This window comes from Centropristis striata, chromosome 11 (assembly GCF_030273125.1).
Source record: "Centropristis striata isolate RG_2023a ecotype Rhode Island chromosome 11, C.striata_1.0, whole genome shotgun sequence".
NCBI lineage: Eukaryota > Metazoa > Chordata > Actinopteri > Perciformes > Serranidae > Centropristis > Centropristis striata.
Window position 1 is genome coordinate 30,733,092 of NC_081527.1, and position 23,919 is coordinate 30,757,010.

The 23,919-nt window shown below is 38.4% G+C and overlaps 1 protein-coding gene across 4 annotated transcripts in view; it reads left to right on the plus strand.

The window, feature by feature from the left end:
• The window catches only part of LOC131980974 (sodium/potassium-transporting ATPase subunit alpha-2-like), a 35,089-nt gene that overhangs the window by 2,696 nt on the left and 8,474 nt on the right, over positions 1 to 23,919 (plus strand). For 2 of the 4 annotated variants that reach the window (XM_059345273.1, XM_059345274.1), the window contains exons 3-12: positions 641 to 839; positions 1,880 to 1,989; positions 4,716 to 4,850; positions 10,111 to 10,190; positions 12,814 to 12,923; positions 14,093 to 14,268; positions 18,469 to 18,605; positions 20,132 to 20,282; positions 21,046 to 21,214; positions 23,109 to 23,263. In XM_059345273.1, coding sequence (XP_059201256.1) covers positions 641 to 839; positions 1,880 to 1,989; positions 4,716 to 4,850; positions 10,111 to 10,190; positions 12,814 to 12,923; positions 14,093 to 14,268; positions 18,469 to 18,605; positions 20,132 to 20,282; positions 21,046 to 21,214; positions 23,109 to 23,263 — 1,422 coding nt within the window. Of the gene's footprint in view, positions 1 to 130; positions 286 to 640; positions 840 to 1,879; positions 1,990 to 4,715; positions 4,851 to 10,110; positions 10,191 to 12,813; positions 12,924 to 14,092; positions 14,269 to 18,468; positions 18,606 to 20,131; positions 20,283 to 21,045; positions 21,215 to 23,108; positions 23,264 to 23,919 lie in introns of those variants that run through there. The other 2 variants (XM_059345276.1, XM_059345275.1) reach the window with 2 other exon arrangements.

Consider the following 23,919-nt stretch of genomic DNA (forward strand, 5'->3'; position numbering starts at 1 on the left):
AATGTTAACTGTAGCTCTAATGATACCACAGAACACAGGAACGCAGGTGATTTATTACCGAATATCGGAGTTGCTCAAATGTTGCAGCGAATCTAACTTTTTTCTGCAACAATAAACAAAGTGTGAGCCGAGGTGGATGCCAGCTGGCATTTGAAATGCCATCAGTCGACATTTGAGTGGTCACAGAAAATAAATTAACTTCCAGTGACTGGTTTCTTTAGTTGCTTTTGCTTTAAACACACTGTGAGTTGTGTGTGGGAATATTTGTGCTGCATGTGTTGCTATGTGAGTAATGTGGTCAGCTTGAATTAATGTGCGTTGATGTGACTCTAACAACATATGGAATGTGTCTATTCATTGTATTTTTATATCCCTGTGCACCTGCTGTTAACCAGCCAACCAAATGCACACACACACACACACACACACACAAACACACGTACACACATACACACACGTACACACACTGACGTTGTAAGGCACCTGGACCACGCATGGTTTCACATGCACAAACACTTGAACGCACCGGTGCGTACACATGCTCTCCCTCCTCGTCGACTAACAATCATCCATCCTCTCCCCTCCTCTCCTCCTCCCTCCCTACTCTTACTCCCCCCTTCACCTCCCACCGTCCTCCCAGGTGTGTCTGACTCTCACTGCCAAGCGGATGGCCAAGAAGAACTGTCTTGTGAAGAACCTGGAGGCCGTAGAGACTCTCGGCTCCACCTCCACCATCTGCTCCGACAAGACGGGCACGCTGACCCAGAACCGCATGACTGTGGCCCACATGTGGTTCGACAACCAGATCCACGAGGCGGACACCACCGAGGACCAGACTGGTGAGACAGAGAGAAAAAGCGAGAGGGAGAGATGAAAGGAAAGGGAGGAGGAGAGAGAGCTTGGGGGAAAGATGGAGAGACTGAATAAATAAAGAAGGGAGATAGAGAGTGTGTGGGAATGCGGGGGGGGGGAGGGGAGTGTGACCACCTGCCGAAATTCATCTGTCCAATGTTCACGCCGCCAACCAACATTGCTGTTTGCACTACCGCTTGGTTTAATTGAGCAGCGGTATGCAGTGGGCGGCACAACCTTCAGCTACAAACATGTCTTTTACCAGAGTTCCTCGGTAAGACTGCTGCTGCGGAACCAATCAGATTCCTGTCTCCTACCAAACACAGCCAAATTTCAAAGAAGCTTTTAGCAGTAAACCAAAATGTTTGGAAGTGAAAAAAAATCAGGTATTCTATGCATACTAATGAGTATTGAGTCATCCAATGGATAGCCAGCAGTGCTGACAAACGTAGAGCTGAAACAGTGCAAGAAAAAGAAGAAAAACACACACACAGTGTATTCATTTTTCAAGAGTACAGACTATTCTTGCAGCTGTTGCAAGTTTTGGAGCCTTTTGCTACTCACTTTGGCAAGTTCAACAACCCCAGCCTCAGCTTGCCTCTGTGTACTTACTGTATGTTGCAGGATACTATCATATTCTGTTTTCAAAGTAACAGTGACAGTGACCACTCCCGAGAGTCTACCCTGAAATGAAAAGTAGACGCTGCAGAATGAAGGTCGTTTTCAGTTCGATTGGGTGGGAGGGATGAAATCTTGATAGAAATTTCCAAACAGCTTTTATTTTTTCGAGACATTCTGGTTAAAAATGAATGCGATCTTTCAGACTGGGGAATTGTAAAGTCACTTTTGTCAAGGAATAAGTGATTGTTCAACTCAACTGACCCCGATTCTGTTATTTAGCTACAATATCCAGTGCTACTCTGTGAGCCAAGAGTTAAGTCAGTAGCATAAATACTGCATGAGGCCTACTTTAAAAAAATACAATAAAAAAAAATGTCTAACACAGTTCCCTCTGCTATTCTCTCAGGTTTGGGTTTTGACAAGAGCTCTGCTACTTGGTCTGCTCTGTCTCGCGTGGCCGGCCTCTGCAACAGAGCTGATTTCAAAGCTGGACAGGAGAGCTTTCCCATCCTGATGGTATAACCCCCACCCCACACACACAACATCACTTTCCAACCCTTTGCATTGATGAGTCAGCCACATGAAAGATCTGTACTCTCTAAGCACTGGGTTATAGCAAGTTTGGTTTAATCTAAGGACATTATAAGCAGATCTTTTTTTTTTTGATTGGGATCAAATAATGCATGTACATTATTCATAAGACATGATTTTGCATACATAGTTTGCCGATAGGGTGAAGTTAACAATATCAGGACAGTGTCAGGTGAGCTGTCACTCAAAAATAATCAGTGTTGGTATTCAGTGTTAATTCATTTACTTAAGTAAAGTAGCTGCATTGCAATGTAAAAATATTACATTAGACAGGAAGTAAACATTTGCAGAATGTAAAATTAGACTTAATTGGACTTAAAAGGCTGTCAGAAAATCTATCGTAATGTATCTTATTTAAAATTGATTATATGGGTTTGTACTCTTCATCTTAAACTGAAATGTAACTAATAGTTTTCATATAAATTTAGTTATTTGTGCAATATTTCCCTCTGAAGCTTCAGCTTCCTTATTTTGAGACAGTAAACATATTTGTTATAGTATTTTTGAGTACCTTTTTTCCTAATTGTCATATTTTTTCATATTCTATATTATGTCCTTGACCGTTGCTGTACTTTTTATTTAATTTGTGAAACTTTTTTTTTTTTGTTATTATGCACCAAACATTGAAGCAAATTCCTTTTTAGTGCTTGGTTAAATAAAACATATGCTGATCCTAAAATATAGTGTATAGATATAAAATATTTATAGTTATAACATTTTTAGAATATTTATGAAAATACAGCATATCACTTGTATAAAAGTACTTAGGCAATGTTATTGGGTAGAAAGCAATAATAAAAAAAGGTGATTTGCAATGCATCATATTAAATAAATGCTCAGCAAAATGTACAATATGTACCTGAAGTATTAATGTAGCATTACATGGATATACTCAGCTAAAGTCTCAGTATTCCAAAATTGTACATCGGCACAACATTTCAGTAAATCTACTCTGAATTCTCCTCTGCGGCCAGCCAACCCTCACCCACATGGCACCCACAGGGAAAAAACAACCCATAAAAAATGATTCGTCAATACCACTTGACACAGGTGCACTACACACACACACACACACACACACACACACACTGGTTTACAGCTTAGCCTCTCTCTCACACACACAGAATAATCCAATGCACACCTGGAAATAACTCCCACCACACTGATACACAAGCACACACACTGCTGGGTAGGTAAGTCAATAATATCTCACTGTTCTACCAACCACTATGCTCCAACCTGTGCTACATTGACCTGAAGAAATTCTCCGTGTGGCTCTCAGCGGCGCGGATTACTGCTTTTTTGACTCTGGTGGGAGTAGACCCTGCAGCTGCAGCCGCTCTGCCCCTCGAGGTGCCCGGGTTTCCTCCCTGCATTAAGTAACAGCCATATCTCCTGACAGCACTCCAACAAAGCAGTCAAGTCCCAGACCCCACGACCATCACAAGAACAAGTCCACATCCACACCCGGAAAAACAGAGAAATGGAATTTCCTTGATCTATTTATTCATTCATGAAAAGGCACAAACAAGGACAAGTCTTGCGGAGCCCGTGTCCTTGTTTTGCGGCTGTTCATGAATGAATAAACAGGAACAAAGAGAAATCTCTTGTCTTGTGCCGGCCCCCGTTGGTACATTGGCCGTCAGGTCAATCAACTCAGCATGGATTTTAATAAATTGGCTCCAAGAGCGGGATGAATTGCAGTGATCATCGTGGAATTCTTTATCAAGAGTGATTTTACAGGTTATCAAAAAACACATTTTCCCTAAATGATCCAAGCAGCAAGAAAGCAACTTGGTCACACATGCCGAAGCCGATAAACTTGTAAAATCCACAAAAACAAATACAGAGCAATGTGCATCAAAACAGGGGATAATTCAATTCAGAGCTTGTAAAATAGGCCCTCCAAACTGTCTGTTTGTGTGTGTGTAGGTTAGTGTGTGGACGTCTACATCTGCTAGTCTCTACTAAATTCTTTTTGGAATATTAAAATGTGTCAATGAATTGTGTGATCAAATTTAACCTCTGCTCTTGGAAAAAAAAAGCACCCAGTGTCAATGAGAGACATCTGCATTTCAAAAAGTAGACCACACAGAACAAACTGAGAAGTTTTAATTCCTTCAAGGCTTAATTTACTCCTTAGTTACAACCTCAGCAACCACTCCGCTATTGATTATTGCCATTAGGCAATGGTAATATGTTCCTCCAATAATATTTATTTCCAACATGGCTCTCCAGCTCTTCATATCAAGGGCTTTTTACATCCATATCCTTAAAAATGCCCTGAAGAAACCTTGCAAATGGCACACATGGCAAACTAATCAGCTGTATTTTTCCCCAAGAAAATGAGCTGCTTTAATCGAATTATTCTTCATCCCCTGAACTAAAAAAGGAAAACTAGTTTTTGCAGTTTCATTATTTCTACATTAAATCGTTACATAAGTTTAACAAACAATGCAGATGATACTCAGCTACCTGCATCTTTAATGAGAGCCATAATGGAAGAAAAGAAAGTCCTCTCAGGTATCACTTTAATCAGTTAAAGTTCCACTGCAGTGTGATAAACACGGGCAGTGAGACAGGCAACACTCATCTCTTAATATGCATATGTGAGTGACTGAGCTAATGTGTGTGTGTGTGTGTTTCCCCAGAGGGAGACAGCGGGGGACGCATCGGAGTCTGCTCTGTTTAAATGCATCGAGCTGTGCTGTGGGAGTGTTCGTGAAATGAGAGCTGGAAACCCCAAAGTGGCAGAGATCCCCTTCAACTCCACCAACAAATACCAGGTACTGCCTGGGACTGACGTTGCATCATGGCTTTTTGTGCAGGAAGTGCTGCTGATGCAAGTCTTCAGTGAAATCCTAACACCCGTTTACAGACGTCTCTCAACTTCACTTCACATTTTATCCACTCTTTTCCAATTACAAATCCTTTTTTTTTAAGTACGTAGTAGTAAACATTAAGACTTAAATTTATTTTGGATCTTATTTTTTAAATATATTATTATTATTATTATTATTTTTAATTAATTTTTTCATTTGTTTATTTTTGGGATTATTCTGTAGAGATGTGAATCAGCAGAGGCTCCACGATACAATTTTATCCCGATACTTGAGTAATGATACGATATTATTACAATTTTAAGAATTATGCGATATGGTGAGTATTGCGATACAATATATTGCAGTTTAACTGCATTTTCTGTCCACAAAATTAAATTCAATCAATAATTGTTTTGTCAAATAAGAGAAGTCCACTCATCTCACTTTAGTCTTTTTATTTCTCCACAATGAGAGTCAAACCCACAGACTGACCAACAAAGTATTCAGTCAAACTGAACTGAACTGATATCAAATATGTATGGACGACAACAACTGCAGCATTTTATCAAACTTTCCTCAACTTTAAGCTTCACTGCTGTGTATAGCTTCGACACGGCTGTGTCCTTAATGTTGCGACAGTCACATAGCTGGGTTCCAGTGTCTTTAGCATGTAGCTATAACCCTCATTTTCCACAACGTTGTATGGCTTCAAGCCTTTGCAAATGAAGAAAGTAATGGACTGTGTTATTTTCTTTGCACATTCTGAATTTGGAGGCAGCCATGTATGTAGAGAGGAGACTTGTGGGATCCCAGATAGCCCATTTTCATTGAGATAGCATGACATCAGAGGTCACATGAGCGCTTTAAACATCACCATGAAGCATCAAAAAATAGCCAAACTTTGCAGTGTTATTTCAACAACTTCCTCACGTGATATCCTAAAGCACAGTGCCTATAGATTCCTTAGATCATCTAGTTTCATATGATACTGTATCTCCAGTATATTCCTAAAAGTGAGCCCGCTACAGCCTCCGGAAAAAAACTAAAATGGCGAAAATACTGATAGTCGGAACGCTAAATATCAATACTTGGTGGCCATGAACCAATATAATATTACGCAAAATATTGCGATACTATGCTGTATCGATTTTTTTCCCCAACCTCTTTTATTCTGTAGTTCTCTTTAAATGAGCAATATCATGATTTTTCAAATACCAATTTCTAGACTTGGAAAACATTTTTTTTTACATGTTTTGAGTGAATCATGCATATTCATTTTTAACCTTTCTCCACCCTGAGAAAGGCAGGTTGAACATGCATGCTCTTTCACACTGACACCCTGCTTTACATTCATACTGCTGCACACATTTCTTCTTGGAAGCTGCCCAACGTGCCACAAGCACAACACGTTTAGCCACAGAAAAGCTGTTGCAGTGTTGTGATGTGTGTTATTTATGATAGAAAGATCCATGTGGATTAAGAAGGGGTTGGTTCTGGCTGATCAGAAGTTGCTCTGTTGCTCCATTTCAATGGAGAGGAATTCCTTTTATTTGAGTCGGTCACAGCCAGAAGAGTTTGGGGTTGGTCGGTATTAGATGAGAAAACCTTGAGTTTGATGCACTGGGTTTTAATACTTTAAAGGAAGATGAATTCCATCATAGAAAATATCAGAATTTCTTATGAAAGTAAACAAGCATGTTTTGCCTCTTGCTTTCACATCAAAGTTGATTAAGAAATCCATGTTGGACTGTTAGAAATGTGTTAAAAAGTCATTATTATCAACAAAAGCAGCGACAAAAGCATTATTTCCCTGGGTGGTACTGCAACAGGCACAACAGGTCTTAAAGGGACAGTTCACTCTCAAATCCAAAATAAATATTTTCCTGTTACAACCTCAATTCCAAAAAATTGGGATGTTGTCTGAATAAAACAGAATGCCATGATTTGCTCCTTTGTGGCATATTTGTAAACTATACAAAGACAGAATAGTTCAAACTGATAACATTCTGTTTTTGTACATAACAGTCAAAGGTTTGGACACAATTTCTCATTCGATGGTTTTTCTTTTTTTTATTATTATTATTATTTTCAACATTGTAGATTTATATTAAAGACATCAAACTACGAAAGAACACATATGGAAGTATGTAGTGAAGTAGTAAGTGTTAAACAAACCACAATACGTTTTATCATTTAGATTCTTCACAGTAGCCACCTCTTGATTTAATGACAGCTTTGCACACTCTGTTATTCTCTCAGCAGCTTAATGAGCTGCTCACTTAACTTTTCAGTTAACAGTTGCACCTTGTCAAGAGTTAATTTGTGGATTTTTTTTTTTGCCTTCTTAATGTGTTTGAGACCATCAAAACAAAAAGGTTAAAGCCTTCTTTGAATAATCTAAAATATAAAACATGAGGATTGAATTGAATCTTGAGTCCTGGATCACCTTGTCTCTTGTTCGTTGCAAAAATTACGTTTGCTGTTGATTGTTTTACAGTCAATACGTTGCTCATCAGAAATGAGACTCTGGTAAAATTCTTTAAAAGAAAAACTTGAAGATACAAAAAAAAGATATAAAAGACAAACCAAAAGGAGGGCCGAAGCCCTTAAAATGAAGAAGGATCAGTGAGGAGAAGAGAGACCAGAAGAGGAGCTCTGCATCTTGCTTATGTGTTGCAATGTGTTTTAATGTTATTCCAAACATTAAAATCATTGTATTATAGATTACCAAGAGATGTGTTTTATACTACCAAGCAATAGCGGAAAAGTTACAAGATCTGTAATTTTATATACTCAGAGGATTGTAATTTACCACTTTACAAATTTCACGAATCAAGAACAATTACTATGAACCAAAACTAGTTGAAGCATTACAAAGTCAACTTCGGGTTAATTTAAATAGAAACATGAATGAATTTCTCATTAATAATTTCTTCTAAACCCTGAGAATCAAAGATGTCCTCTCTGACATAAGACAGCCTTTTAGAGGGCTGAAGTCACACCACATCCAGAGTTCAAACATCCCCAGCGCTGACATGGTCGTCACAGAGTGGACACATAACTTGTATATTCAATAGTTCATTGTCCCAAAAGGAGGACACCTGAGTAAGGAACTGTAAAATAGCGGATCAGGCTAATGGGGAATAGAAGTCATTAAGATGAGTCATATGCAAGTTACATCCTAAAGCCATCTGTAGTTGCTTTGTGTATGAAGCATAGACTGTATATAAATAATGGAGGTAGTCACCGTGACGTCACCCATTGGTTTGTGGCCCGTTGGAGGCATCGAGTTCAGCCTTACACTCGTAGCCATCTTGTTTCCGATACGGGGAGCAGACCATATATGGACACCTACACCTCAACCTGACTGAGAGAAGCAGCTGCTGATTCATGTTAGCATTAACTGGGATGTTAGTTTTGGCTAGCAAAAAACAAAAACAAAATGTATGTTACTTACCTAAGAAAACTGAGCAGCGACTCCTTGGTGTTTCTGTTAGTCCAACCGAACGCTGAACAAGACATTTTTACTCAACAGTATGTTCAAATAAACTGTCATTAAGTGAAAATACAGTGAAAGGTTCAAAGTTATGAGACCAAACCGGTAAACATCCTTTTTTATATCTATATCACGTTATATAAAACTTTATTGACATGTTGCCGTGGATACACATTGCTCTGCTTCTCTCCTGATGACAGCTTTGCAGCCAAACTTAGCGCCCCCTGCTGGAATTTTCGGTAGAATGCAGCTTAAGGCACTTCCTGGTTTGCCTCCATGCTCAGACATGGAGATTGCGTCCAAGTTTGAAGAGTGTCTTTTTTTTTTTGATCAAATTTTTAAAGTTTGAAGAGTGTCAAAGATAAGGCATCATTGTTCAGGCCGGAAGTGGCCTCAAGCACAACGAATCGTCCTGAGGCCTTCCTTAGGTCAGGAAGTGAACAAGCAGCACGTAAAATTTCACATGTTGAATGGGAAGGGAAGAGTAAAGTTTGATATCGCTGGCATCGGGCCTTACAGATGTCTGCTGTCTCTTGAATATAATGGAAGTAGAATGCATTCGAAAGCATTTAATAACTCAACAACAAAGTCTCTTTGCAGAAACCCTGACCCGGTTACTGGAGATGATCCACAGACATTGTTGTGAGCAGTTTCATGTCGGAACTATTTTCTCTCAAGTGACATGAAAATGTCCATTCCAAGGTCTGTGGGTTATCATGAGTAACCAGGTCATGATTTCTGCAGAGAGACATTGCTGTTGAGTTTTTTAAGATATATTTTTGGGTGCTGTGAGAACCACAAGCAAGGTGCCATCTTGTTCAGTTATACTCAAGCGAAGGCAGATATCTCCGTAGCCGTTATCTCCTACACTCTGCAACTCACACCGAAACAATCTGGTCTCATAAATAACGCTACAGGTAAGAGAAAAAATAAGATTTTTGCTTTTGGTGTGAACTGTCCCTTTAAGTTAGACTGCATGCTTTCTTACATCCTGTACCCACCAAATGAAAAGTTAATAAGAACGATGAAAAAGTCATCACACAAAGCTTTAACACCTTGCTCAAGGGCGCTGCAGCAATTAAGAGTGTTTCTGCTTTCCACACCCAGTCTTTCCCATCCTGTCAGGAGATTTGAACCAACATATGAATAACACAACAGTGATGTTGAAGCAAACAAAGGACTTCCTGCATGCATTTTGTGCACCTGTTCCCTGACTTAAAATAGGAACGTCTGTGTTGGGGAAGGAGGAAAAAAAAGCAATTTTGCTCTGGTTTTCTGAGATTAGATATGCTGTGACTCAGATACAAATTACCTGGGGGAGTGTGTGTATGTGTATGTGTGTGTGTGTGCGTGCGCGTGCGTGCATGTGTGGGGGAAGGGGCGAGGCATAACACCACAGGAATACATGCGAGTATGAATGCTCCTTCAGAAAAGGGAAGTCTGACAATGTGCACACAGTCATCTTCGATAAGATTTTTATTTCTTGGAAAAATATGACAAGAATTATGATTGCTGGTGCGACCGTGAAATTTATTGTTGACCGTTACTAAGAAGCACGTCTGTCCTGAGTCTCTTTCTAACTGAAACAGAAACATTGTATTATTTCTTGCTTTTTTTTTACAAGAAACAACCAGAAATAAACTACATGTTGCATCTTGTTTCAAAATAAATCCTGTCATGTTATGTGCTCACCAGTCCTCCAATATTCTCCTCCCCCCTTTCTTTAAGCTCTCTATCCATGAAGTGGAGGACAATCCCTCCGGTCATATTCTGGTCATGAAGGGAGCGCCAGAGAGAATCTTGGACAGGTTGGTTAATCAATAATGGATCGATTATATGTCTCACAAGTGAGGTAGCACAAAATGTGCACTTCTTTTCCATTTAATTTAATTTCATCCTTCTTTTCCAGGAATCTAGTGGGGAAAAAAACTCACTCTCTTTAAAGGCTGGTGATGATTTATATGTTGTTTCTTTAATAATTGATTACAAATCCCAAGGAAAAAAGTCAAGTTATTGTAATTTGATGCTAGGAACAAATATTATCTGTTTATCCAACACCTGATATAACTTATTCCTGCAATTTATGACCATAAAGAGCTGTTCCTCCGTTACCATGAACATAGACATTTTAATGCATTTTTTGAGTCAATCCCACATGCATCACTCTGCTGCCAAAACTACTCACTGGAGAACCAAAGACGTATTAATCCACAGCTGAAAATAGTCCCCAACACATTAACTATTTACGCCTGCACAGCTGTTTTAGAAAATGACTTACCCTTTAAAAAAAACAAAAACAAAAAACAATTGATTTATATATTTGTGACTTTTTTCAGTAGGAACTAATGTATGTAGTACAACTGGGTAAATCAGAAACTCTTTGATAGTTTTGGTCCTTTCAGTAAATTGGTTAAAAATGAGAAAAATATAGAATAATAGCTTTTCTTTGAAGGGGATGCGGTTGAGGTGCTGAATATATATCTGTATCATACTTCATTTTGGTGATATTGTCACACTGTATAATGTAAAAACAAAAGCTGCTCTACATTGGCCATTATCGCTGACAGATTTTTTCTGTAGCAAATTGGTCGGTCAACTTGCAGCTCCCTCATTGGCCGCTGCTCTTTCAAAATGAAGAGGCATGATAGTTTTTCCCATCAACTGTATCTTTGCCTCTATAATCCACTTCCTTTATACATGTGGTGTTTTTGCTGTGCAACATATTAATTACTCTGCATGCAAAGCTTGACCAAGAAAGCCAAAAATATAGCAAATTTTGCTGCAACAGCTTTTTTTCTCCACACATCTTTATATTTCTGTACATGTGTTTTTAATGTGGTGCTTCAATCCTATATGTGTATGGTGCTGCCACAGTTTAAGTCATGTTATAATAAGAAGTGAATAAGTAATAATTTAGGTGAATTGGGGCTGCGTGGTTCAGGGAGAGATAGTATTATGATATTATTATATTATTTTATATACGATAAAACCAAGTAGTATTGCCATGATAAAGGCAGAATAAAACATGATCTGACTGTATAAATAAATACACAGGTTTTGTTACAGATCTAGTAAAAAGAAAACCAACTGAATTTCGGTTTGGATGCCTCTCAAGTCTCTGAGCTCTCTCTATTGAATACCTGTCCAAGGTTCACTCTTCTTTTACCTTGGTTTTTATAAATCTCCCTCCTCGCCTTTTTTTAGAGTTCAGAGTTTTCACAGTTGTTAAAAAGCACAATCCTTTAGTGCTTTTTTTTTATTGGTTGATGTTCTTTCTTTCTGCCATAAATTGAGCCTTAATTTTCCCAGTGGATCAGACAGAACTGTACAGTGAAACGGAGGCTCAAAGGGAACCAATCTATACACATTGGTGCTGTCATTATTCTATAGCAATTACATTGTGCAACGAACGTTTACTTCATAATGACGATTTAAACTAATGAACTTGTCTATTGCCATTTTAAATTAAAACAGTCCTCAATTACTTCTCTCAAACATAGCTTAACCATGTCATATTATATGCTATTTGAGTACACTTCATGAGCAAATATTACTGGGATTAAACAGGGAATTGCAGACGAACCCTTAATATTCACACATTTACATTGCAGAGATCACTGATGCAGAACAATTTAGTACACTGAACATACAACATATAACATACATTAACACAATCGCTTTGCAGATAGAGAGGATATTTCCTTTTTTTAAAAACATGTGCATTTATTGCAGTTTTTATAATTACAGTAATACAACAAAATGACAAAGTAAGGTAAAGTACAGAATATTCACAGTGAGACATCATCTTAGTATACTTTTATACTAAAATTTCAAAGTCCCAAAATAATTACTCAGACAATTCTACCCATATGATCATTGACAGTTCAAAATTAAGAAAGAAAGCAACATCAAATGAAAGTGCACAAATTTTGTTATCAACAGAAAGCAAACTATAATTTACTCCCCCTCTAGGAATGCCATAAAACATCCCCATATTTTATCAAACGGTTGAACATTTGCCCTTAATCATGAATGTAAGTTTTTCAAGGGCAAGAAAGTGTGACAGTCCTGCATCCAGGCTTGTAGACTTGCTCTAGTAACAGATTTCCAGTTTCTGCCCATGTTTTGCTTGTAATAAACAACATACAGTCATTTTCTTATCAGTCTTCCTTAGATGACAATCCACAGGAAAAATTCCAAGAATACAGAGTTTGAGGCATATGAGAATCTCTACGTCTCTGACCTGGAAAATGACCTCCCATACCTCTATCCAGAAGGCATGGATAATTGGACACTTGCAAAGGCAATGAAATAGTGTGCCCTTCATTCCACATTTACTACATTCATCCGAGGTGTTGGGGTTGAATTTATTTAACATGATTGGAGATGATATTTCTAGCAGTAAAAGTATTATTAATAACTGTTTTACAGGTGCAGCAGCATTATGATCCACGGCCAGGAGCAGCCACTTGATGAAAACTGGAGAGAGGCTTTCCAGAATGCCTACATGGAGCTGGGAGGACTGGGAGAGAGAGTGCTCGGTACGTTTAGTGTCAGCCTGGGAATTGGTAGTGGGGAGAAGCAGCTGGACACAGCACTCACCTTTTATAATCCTTAGTGAAGAGGGTAGTTTAGCCACATGTTCCCATAAAAGTGTAGAATGCTTTTATTGCAGCAGTGCATTCAAAGAAGAAGGTTCTGGCCCTGCAGTCTTAAACAGAATTTGAGCAGACTGACATGGAATCAAAGCTGAAATGACCACTGTTACAGGAAATGTTAGAGCCGTGGGGGTTTCTTCTTTTTAGTATATAATGTTGCATGGATTATGAGCTGCTAATGGAATGGTAATTCAATTCAGGTCAGACTCGTCACTAAATTCTAATATAATTTGTACATTAAATAGCGTTTTCCCTCACAAAATGCCATAGACACATCTAAAATAAAACAAAAAAAAAAAACAATTACCTGAAGTTCAACTTTTAATCTCTCTAAAGTGTTCTGCATCCAGACTCTGTAAATGTCATCATTTTGACAACCAAGGAAAAAAGTTACCTGGCATCTTTTTAAAAGTGCCATAGGTAATAATTATGTGCTATCATCATTTTGTTAGAGTGGGTGTCACTTTTTCAAACAGTGAGATGTGGAATAATTCCATTTTTGGAGCGAAACTCCTGAAATCATGTAAATTATTGAATCTCAGTTATGCCTTGGGTGATGATGATGATGGGTCGGGTGTTTCGTGAGAAAGGTTTCTCCACTCTCAGGCTGAGCGTTTTATTGTGCTTTGCTCGATGGGGATTCAAGAGATGCATATTTCAAGGGGCTGTGGGTCATGAATTAATAAAAGTGGCTGATTCAATTTGTATTTTAGACCTGCAACCTCGAAATCTACATCTAAAATTAAAAATGATTTGTATGCATACTGTAAGGCAAAGGACAATGCATTTCTCAGAGTCTCTTTCATATTTACATATCTTTGGTCTTTTACTGTAAATAGTGACAGAAAAATACACCAGAGCGTCTTTATTGTTTAGTGGATTTTTACTTCCTTAGGGTCATGAACAGTTAGTCTGCTTTTTTAAAGTGCTGGATATATTGTCAGTTGATGTCAGAACAACAAAACAACTGCTGTTTTTCCGTGAGCTGCACTATACTTTGAAATGCTAGTCAGTTATGAGTGATCACCTCACTGATCCCTCTCCTCTTGCAGGCTTCTGCCACTTGAATCTGTCTTCATCCCAGTTCCCTCGAGGATTCACCTTCGACTGCGACGACATGAACTTCCCCACCGAGCAGCTCTGCTTCCTGGGTCTCATCTCCATGATTGATCCACCGCGTGCCGCTGTGCCTGACGCAGTGGGTAAATGCCGCTCTGCTGGTATCAAGGTAATTGGTTCCACAGACTCAACCTTCATTGTGGTTCCTGAAAAGCATTTTCTTGGAGCTTCATTTATCGGCCCTTTTTAGCGAATGGATTTGCATGTCAAATGTCTTTCCAAATCACAAAATGTATTCCAAATCACGACCAATCACTCCATGGGGCCTCGATAGATGATGATCAATGGATAAGTGACGTTTTATTGCTCGGAGGAAGCTGCTGATAGAATATTCAGTGTAAACAGTCTTAAAAAGGAGGCCAGTCGGAGCAGCAGAAGCATCGTGAGCAGTTTAATTTTGATGATGCTGTTTTTGTGGAAGAAATTAGTGAAACGTGCAGTTCCTGTTTGGAACGGACGATTGTTTGGCATCTGGTGTTGCTGCCTGCAGCTTTCTCGAGAACCGCTCATCCAAAAAACTGGACACTGCGCTTTCTTTGGTCCTGAGAAATACACCTGCCGTGCCATAGTTGCATCTCAAAAGCATCTGAAATTTACTTTGTTGATGCTTAATATGTTTGAGTTTGCTACAGTGCAACATTTCCCTCTGTCTTTATCCTTTCTTGAATTAACTGTAGCAAGTGACAGAGAGCGAGCTAAACCTGCTATTCCAAGGTGTCACACTTAATAGGAGTCCCCTCTCAATACACTACATACAGGTGCATCTCAATAAATTAGAATATCATAGAAAAGTTTACTTATGTCAGTAATTCAATTCAAAAAGTGGAAATATCACATTATATAGATCCATTACACCCAGAATGAAACATTTCATGTCTTAATTTATTTAATTTCTTCTAATTATAATGATTATGGCTTACATTTAATGAAGACCTAAACTTCAGTGTCTCAAAAAAATTGAATATTACAAAAGACCAATTCTAAAAAGTATGTTTAATATGGAAATGTTGGCCTTTGAAAAGTATGTCCATCTATATGACTCAATGCTTGGTTGGGGCTGTTTGACTTGAACTACTAGAAAATTTACTTTTCCATCATATTCTAATTTATTGAGATGCACCTGTAGTGTGTACATAATGCACTACTAATAAATATGCCCAATAGATATTAAAAAAATCTTTTTGAATTTACAAAAAAGGAACAGATGACGAAGGAACTCTGTATCTTTCAGTTTCAGTTTAAGGTTCCTTTTCTTACATTTACTACATACTACAGCAAATACAAACAGAGCAGCTGTTTTGTCAGAAAGGAAATAAGCCGGGCAGCAGGAACGGTAAACAGCTTCAACAGAGATAAAAATGAATAATGAGTAGAATGAGTCGTTCTAATTATGGGCAAAGTGCTACAAATATGAGAACAGGGATTTTTCACATTTAATTTCAGGTACAGAAGTTATCATGCTTCCTTTGATAATATGTTTTTGAAAGAGACACACTGTAATTGGCTTAAAGAACAAACTAGAGGCAGAAGTGAGTGTAGATGTAACTGTTGCTTAAGGGAAGAAAGTGGTTGATGAGTTTATGTTTTAAAAAAAAGGCGACAAGACTGATCACATGTCTGATAAATGTTAAGATCACAAAGTTTTCGGAGTTTTAGATGCAATATGTCAGCTTTGTTTTTATTGAGGACTCGAAATTATGCAATGTCTTTTTTTGACCTGACAAAAATCTGACCAGGATTTAACATTAGTTGTTTTTCCATCAAGAGATTTATCTGCATATTTTAAGATTTGTTTGAGAAAAGCTTGATGGAAACACCCAAATTTGATGAAATTTTTGAAAATGTGCAGAAAAGTTTCTACACTTGCTTGTTTTTTTCAAAAATAGTTAATGCGTTAAACAGAAGATGGAAATGCTTTTTCTCATTAGGTTCTGACGTAACAGACATTTAACTCACATGACTGATCAGCTGTTTTGCTCTGACATGAAAGAACAATTTTAAATTACCCAGTTGAATCTAATACCTGAAGACTTCTCTCCATTTCTCTCGTAGTTGGCCAAAGTTGTCCGATTAACAACCTCTTTTTTGTTGTTGTTTGCTCTTTACTTCTTCTACTGTTTACTGACGGATTAGCCTACAGCAGTACATGACACTGCCACCTTCTGACCAAAGTACGTTTATGCAGCTTGGTTTATTGGATCTAAAGCAGTTGATGGAAATTCACATTCTTTAATGCAGAATTTCAAAATTTTGCTTCAAAATTCACTTTGACTTTAATGGAAACACAGCTATTGTCTGTTTTTTCATGGATTTGTAGTTAGAATTGTTGGCAGACTTTAAAATGGGCAACATAGATATGGGATTTTTTGTTGATACAAATAATTAAACCCTATTACACATGATTTAAAGTGGTTGATATGATTGTAAGAGTTATTCTATGCAGATGATACACATTACTACCTATGAAGTTATTTGTCAACCATATAATGTGTAAAATATAGCCTTGAGGTCTGAAAAATCTAGCCAATGATGCAGTGCCTTCAATCTGCATTCTTTCTGATAGCCTGGTTTATTACCTCAGTAAACATTTTCTTTAAAAAAAAAAGAAAGAAGATATTTTGGGGCATTTTTGGTGCTTTGAACCCCACTTACGAGGACTGGGCCTCTGTGGTGTGCGCTCTACCAGGTGTGCCACTTGGAACGCCCCAGTAAACATAACATTTTCTTAATGAGTTTGTGATCTTGTTCACTATTTTTAAGTCTTTTTCAAATACAGCATGATGTTAAATAGCAGCGAGCTTGTTTTAGTTTACCACAAATTACGGAAGCTAACTTTGCACAGCGTAGCCAGGAGCCAGGTCCAGTCAGGGTTCTGGTTTAGGGTTCTCGGGTTCTTGGTCAGTTCTGCTATCTTGACCAAATACGATCACTTCTGGCTAAAAAACAAGATGGCAAAAGTCAAAATGCCAAACTCAAGGCTTCATACTCAACAAAACACTGGGTGATGCTATCTTCTTGTATACAGTTCATGGTGTCTAAAAGCTTCAAATAACTGCTCAATACTGTCAGATATTGAGTGCTGTTGGTGTACTGTCTGATTGAGCTGGAAGAGGACAATTTTGTGCATACACATACACTCACACACCCGTTCAAATTTGGTGTACTTCCTCGTAGCTGAGCCCTGGAGAAAACTTGAGCACATGGCTCTGTTGCTTTAATTACTTTTTATTGGATGTAGTACTAGCGATTCAGCCAAATGCCCACCCTCAGTCCACGGCATCAGTCCAAAGGCTTTAGTGCAATATATAGTGCTCTGTCTTTATTGCACCTTCATTCAGCTTGTGTGTGTGTCCTGCAGTAGATTATCATGGTGCTGGGGATTTCAATGTACTCAATATGACTCATAATTACTTCACTTTTCATAGGAAGTTCAAATGAGATATAATAGAGGTTCAAATACCCTTTTATTTGCAGTTTATGGAGAAGGAATACAGCCACACCAAAGGCACATAGTCCTCATATGAATGTGTATTTATAAAAATAATGTATATATTCCACTATCCAACTGCAAAAACAGGTTTTTCTTCACTTTTAGTTTAGGTTTATTACATTTTTGGTCACAGAAAGATGTATCTCAGACAGAGAGCTAAGCATGAAACCCATTTTATATATGTGCTATTCTCACTTTGTATATGTGATAAATGAGAAGAGAGGTTTTTCGTCAAGTCTACTTCTGTCCGTTTTATTTTTCATTTGGATGATAACAAAATATTTGGGCAATGCTTGTGAGAAAAGCTCCTTAAGGGCAAGAAGCAGCTTGCAATGTCACACTGAAGGCACTTAACACTGAAACGAGTTGTGGAAGGAAAATTAAAATATGCTGCCTGAAACCAGTAATATGACATTGTTAACAGTGCTGCAGGTGTACTGGAGGCTGATGAATGATAATGAGAAGGTATTTTGGGAAATTCTACTGCCAGCATATACAGAGCACAATCACTGTGGACATACTGTATGCTGCTCTTTTTATTTTGGCCCCTAAACCGTAATTTTGATTGGTTTTGTCGTACTCTGTGACAAGGGAACGCACCAAGCATATTTTTCTTGGCATATACTGCCAGATTTGAACTCTTACCCCCTAATAGCTCCATTCTTTGCCAGTGTAACTACACAACACATTTGGATGATTTATAGACACTAAAGGCCACTGTAGCTCACACATGCTATGACACATGACATACAGGCGAGATACAGAGGGGTTTAACGTGATAATGCTCTGTGATTTACGGGACCTTCCATCTGCGGTCAGGTGATCATGGTAACAGGGGACCACCCAATCACAGCCAAGGCCATCGCTAAAGGTGTGGGCATCATCTCCGAGGGCAATGAGACGGTTGAGGACATCGCTGAGAGACTGAACATCCCTCTGAGCCAAGTTAACCCCAGGTGTGTGTGTGCGGGCGTGTGTGTGTGTGTGTGTATGTGTCAGAAGAGGTTCAGGCTGTGTGCTCAAGCGTCTAAAAGAAACTTTTTGTGTAACTGTGTCTAAGTATGTGGGAAGTGATGTGTTAGAATAAAGACTGGAAAAAGTGGAAAACAGGTAGCCCGGCTCTGTCCGAAGGTGGCAACATCTGCTTACCAGCAAGTCTGAAGCTGATAATTTAACATATTTTATCTCACTGTTCAAGGAAAATGTCTTGGAGAGTCCAAAAAGAATGATTCCCACGCTAAAGATGCTGTGTGTATAGAGTAAACAATACATATAAAATACTAGTGTAGTATGTAAATGCAGAAATAAGCTGTGCGTATAAGAAAAGTAACATAATAAAAGTAACAATACTTAAGTCACAATATAGAAAATCTGAATTCAATTAAATCCAATTCAAAACACTATATTTGTCCCCAATGCACCAATTTTTCGGGCGAATAGAGTAAAGTAGTTCAGTAACACAATATAGGCAAACAAGTAAACAATGCATGTCAAAATGATAATGATCAGGGAAACTCATTCTATGCAGTTGACATCATGTGAATAAAATGGTGCAATAATAAAATCACAACATGGAAAATTCCATTGTGTTGAATTAAAAACAATATCGGAAAAAAAACCCAACGACAAACAAATTTTGAAAAAACACTGTTCACATTATGATAATAGCATAATAGGCAAATGTAGAAATGATTTGTGCACATCATGATAATAATGATAATGATATGAAAATGATAATGATCAGGAAGAATGCTATCCCTATTTTTTTCATATTTGAGCCTGGTCCTGGAGTGCACCTAACTTTGGTTGTATGTTTTTGTACAATGACTATACAGAATTTTAACTAATCTAATTTAATCTAATCTGACAAGAAATTATAATGATATGAAAGTGCAACAAAATCATAATGCAGTCCACATGATATACATATATATATGGGTAGTTCTATAATATATAGGTGCATGGTGATATGATGACAATGTGATAATGACAATATTCAGCAAATAGGTGATTACTGATTAACTGCTGCAAAGAAAATAGTCTGGAGTCAGGCTACCTGTTTCCCCTGTTTCTAATCTTCATGCTAAACTAAGTTCCAACTTCATATCCAATGTACAGAAAATGACAGTGTTGGTGATTTTGTCTTCAAAATAAGCATAATTCCCAAAATGTCAAACTCTTCCTTTTAGACAGCAAGAATGAAAAAGTCGATGTTTCTCGCAGTGTGTGTGTGTGTGTGTGTGTGTGTGTGTGTGTGTGTGTGTGTGTGTGTGTGTGTGTGTGTGTGTGTGTGTGTGTGTGTGTGTGTGTGTGTGTGTGTGTGTGTGTGTGTGTGTGTGTGTGTGTGTTAGAAAGAAGCAAAAAATACAAACTTGAGTTGAAAACAAGAAAATGTCAATGCTCCCCTTTGCATAATTGTCTGCAGTATCACTGACTCTTCACTCTGTGTATGTGTGTTTGTGTGTGTGTGTGTGTTTCCCAGGGATGCCAAGGCCTGCGTGGTGCACGGCTCGGACCTAAAGGACATGAGCAACGAGTACCTGGACGACCTGCTGAGGAACCACACTGAGATAGTGTTTGCTCGTACCTCTCCTCAGCAAAAGCTCATCATAGTGGAGGGCTGCCAGAGACAGGTCAATGGACAGGAGTGTGTGTATGAGTGTGTGTTTGGGCCTTTTTGAGAGCGCACAGCTGAATAGCAATGTGTGTGTTTATATGGTTGAATGTAAGCGTGTGTGTGTTTCTGATAAAGTCTGTCTGAATGCTTGAATGTGTCTGTTTATTTCTAAGTGTGGAGGTATGCTTGAATACAGGTGTGTGTGTGTGAGTGCATGTGTGTGTTTGTCCCTGCCATTTAAGGCTGAATACAGTTTACTGTGTGTGTAACTCTTTGTGTGTGTGTGTGTGTGTGTGTGTGTGAGAGAGAGAGAGGCTTTCGTAAGTGCACTTGCTTGAATGGATGAATACAGGGTTTTGTGTGTGTGTGTGTAGGTCTATTTTTGAGTATGTGGTTGAATATAAGTGTGTATCTGTAAAGAATATGATTAACTGGGTATATAACTTATATTAAACCCATATATATTTGCCTTAATATATGTAGTCAGCTTTTATGTGTGAATAGTCGAAATTAGATGTGTATGCACTTGCACACATCCCCACATATTGAGGTCATGCTACAATTCACCCTGACTCCCTCTCTCTCACTCTGTGTGACTGAATGATTGCAACTCAATTCCATTTTTCATTTAATCTCCCCAGAGCTGCTTTGAAAAGACATTATTAAGACAGAAGGGGCGGGGGGAGAAAGAGAGGGAATAGAGAGAGAAAAGCTTAAATCACAGCACTTATCTTTCTTTTCTTGACACTTTTTTGTTCGACCGGTCCTCGCGGGTGCAGGGGGCGATCGTGGCTGTGACGGGCGACGGCGTGAACGATTCCCCGGCCCTGAAGAAAGCTGACATCGGCGTTGCCATGGGGATCGCCGGCTCTGATGTGTCCAAGCAGGCGGCTGACATGATCCTGCTGGACGACAACTTCGCCTCCATCGTCACCGGAGTGGAGGAGGGTGAGTGTGTTGAGGGGGAGAGAGAGAGAGACGGAGTGTCAGAATGGCAGCAGGAGAAATAAAAAGAGAGTCAGAGAAACAAAAAGGAAGGAGATTTGAAAACTTTTCAATTAAAATCATTGTCCCAGCAAGCTCCTTTGTCATGTAGCTATAGAGACTGGAGATTATTGTTGAAAAATACCTGAAATATAAAAATGTGATATGAGTATTATTGTGGGTTCAAACAGTATTTAACAGCGCTATAGACTTGAGATCTGAGTCACACATTTAGGACATTAAATCTTGACTTACTGGAGACTTGATTTGACTTGAAAAGAAAAAGAATCATGTCTCAAGTTTTTGAACTGGTATAACCTCACCACCATCATTTTAAATAATATATATATATATATATATATATATATATATATATATATATATATATATTTACATATTGAAGGGACAGCTTCAGTTATGTAGCAAAAAGGTTCAGGATTTTAAAAACACACACAAATAGATTTATAAGTACTGCCTCAATCACCCCCAACATCCATTAACCATAATGCACTAAGAACTGTGTAATACTATATTGCACAGGTTGCACTTTTAATTCTGCCTTATTTATTTGAATCTTTATTTTAATTTATTTTTGCTATCTCTTTGAGGGGAAATTTTGCTGTGCGCCATGCAAAGAGCTGCTAAACCTTCTTTCCTTGTTCTTTTGACACAATGACAATAAACTATTTTATTCTGTTCTATTCTAAAAGGCATTTCTAGCAATCAATAAAAACAAACCTAACCTTGTCTGTTGCACAGCATATTTCGCCCTTTGTAGTGGCTCAAAAACTGACATCTACAGAATATCTTGGTCTCATGTTGAACCAGGAAAAAGAAGGAGCACACACAGGCTCGGTGGTTTCATCAGCTTCTTGTTTATGTTTGGCTGACCACAGAGGTCCAACACACAGGTGTGTATTGTCATTGGCCTCATGAGGACAGCGTTTTACTTCACTCATTTCATTTCAAAGGTAATTATTAAGGTCCAAGCACAGAGTGGTGCAAAAACAATATTGTTCCTCTGAGGTTTAGTATATCATTAAGCGTATTATTACTTTGCATTACTGGGACAAAAGCATATACTAACAACTAATATAAAAAATATTCACATCATAGACACTACCATTACATTTTCATTTTCACATTGCCCACAAAATTGCAAAATCGCTTTGGCCAAGCCATATTCTAGCTTTTGACCTTATCTTGTTTATTTACAGTGCATGTGTCTTCGTGAGGGACACAACAAGAATGCTTGGCTACAAACTACTTTTATACATTTCAAACAATAACAAGGCGTCCCAAAGGCTGACCAGAGCACCTGCAGATCAATCCACACCAAATATGTTATGGCCCACTAAAGTTAGGCATGATATAAGATGGATAAATCCTAATTGTTGTAAGCAAAGCCACTATCTTGATTATAATGGAGCTGGGCAGGACATCTAAACAAGAGAACAGGGAGCCACACCCGGCAGAGGCCTGCACTCTACTGTGCACTTTTCTAGTAAAGACTTGTGGCCTGACTTGACTCTACCCGCAAGGACTTGACTTGAAAGTTACTCTGACAGATTTGAGATTTGACTTGAGGCTTTCCACAAGAGACTGGTATTTAATTAAAGTGGGGGTTTGCTAATATGGTTTGAGAAAAACCATTAGTAATGTGGATATGCTGACGGAGCAGGCAAAGTCATTTTTTATTTCAGTAAGTCAGGGAAATATTCCCTGACTTCCCTATAAGTGGAAGTATGTAACCAATATCCCATCTAAAGTCTGCACATAACTCAATATTAATAATATATCTATATATCTCGTATCCGTACAAAGAATAATTTCTCTCTTGTGTTTCTGATCGCTGCAGGTCGTCTCATCTTTGACAACTTGAAGAAGTCCATTGCATACACGCTGACCAGCAACATCCCAGAGATCTCGCCGTTCCTCCTCTTCATCTTGGCGAGTGTTCCTCTCCCTCTGGGAACTGTCACCATCCTCTGTATCGACCTGGGCACAGACATGGTGAGCAGTGGGGAAAACCTAATCTCAACTCCATTTGTTCAGTCTCTCAATCCCTCTGTGGACTTTCTAACAATGCACTTCTTTTCTTATCAGTTTATTTGACTTAGTTTCTTGAAAAAGGACCTCATAAGAGATGGAGTGTGTCTTAACCATATGATGTAATAGTTGTTGAACACATATGGCTTTTTGAATGCTGGTTTCCAGTGTTTGTGTTTGAAAAAATATGGATTTTTAGGCAACTTTCTCTGCACATTCAGCTTACACAGGAACAAACAACACAACATATGATTTTAGTGTCCTCTTTATTTATTGGGTTATATTTCAAAGCACTCTCAGTGCTCAGAGCTAATTGTTGGCTAATTTTAGTGATTTTTCTCAATGTGTGGGATGCTAATTATTAGCATGTTGCATAGCTAGAGGCAAGCTAAAGGTGACATTAAGGAAACCGGTGTTAATACTCGTGTCAAATAAGAGAGCCTGAAGGTAAAAAGAACAAAATGTTTGGTTTAATTTGCTCTTTCTGTCGGTGGGAGAAATTCGCTTTTGGCTCACCGCCGACGTCCATTTGTTCAAGCAGAACAAAGACCGGGTGACGCTCACATACAGATTTACATTTCACAGCTCTGCCATTTCCAGATGCCAGTCTCTCCATTGTA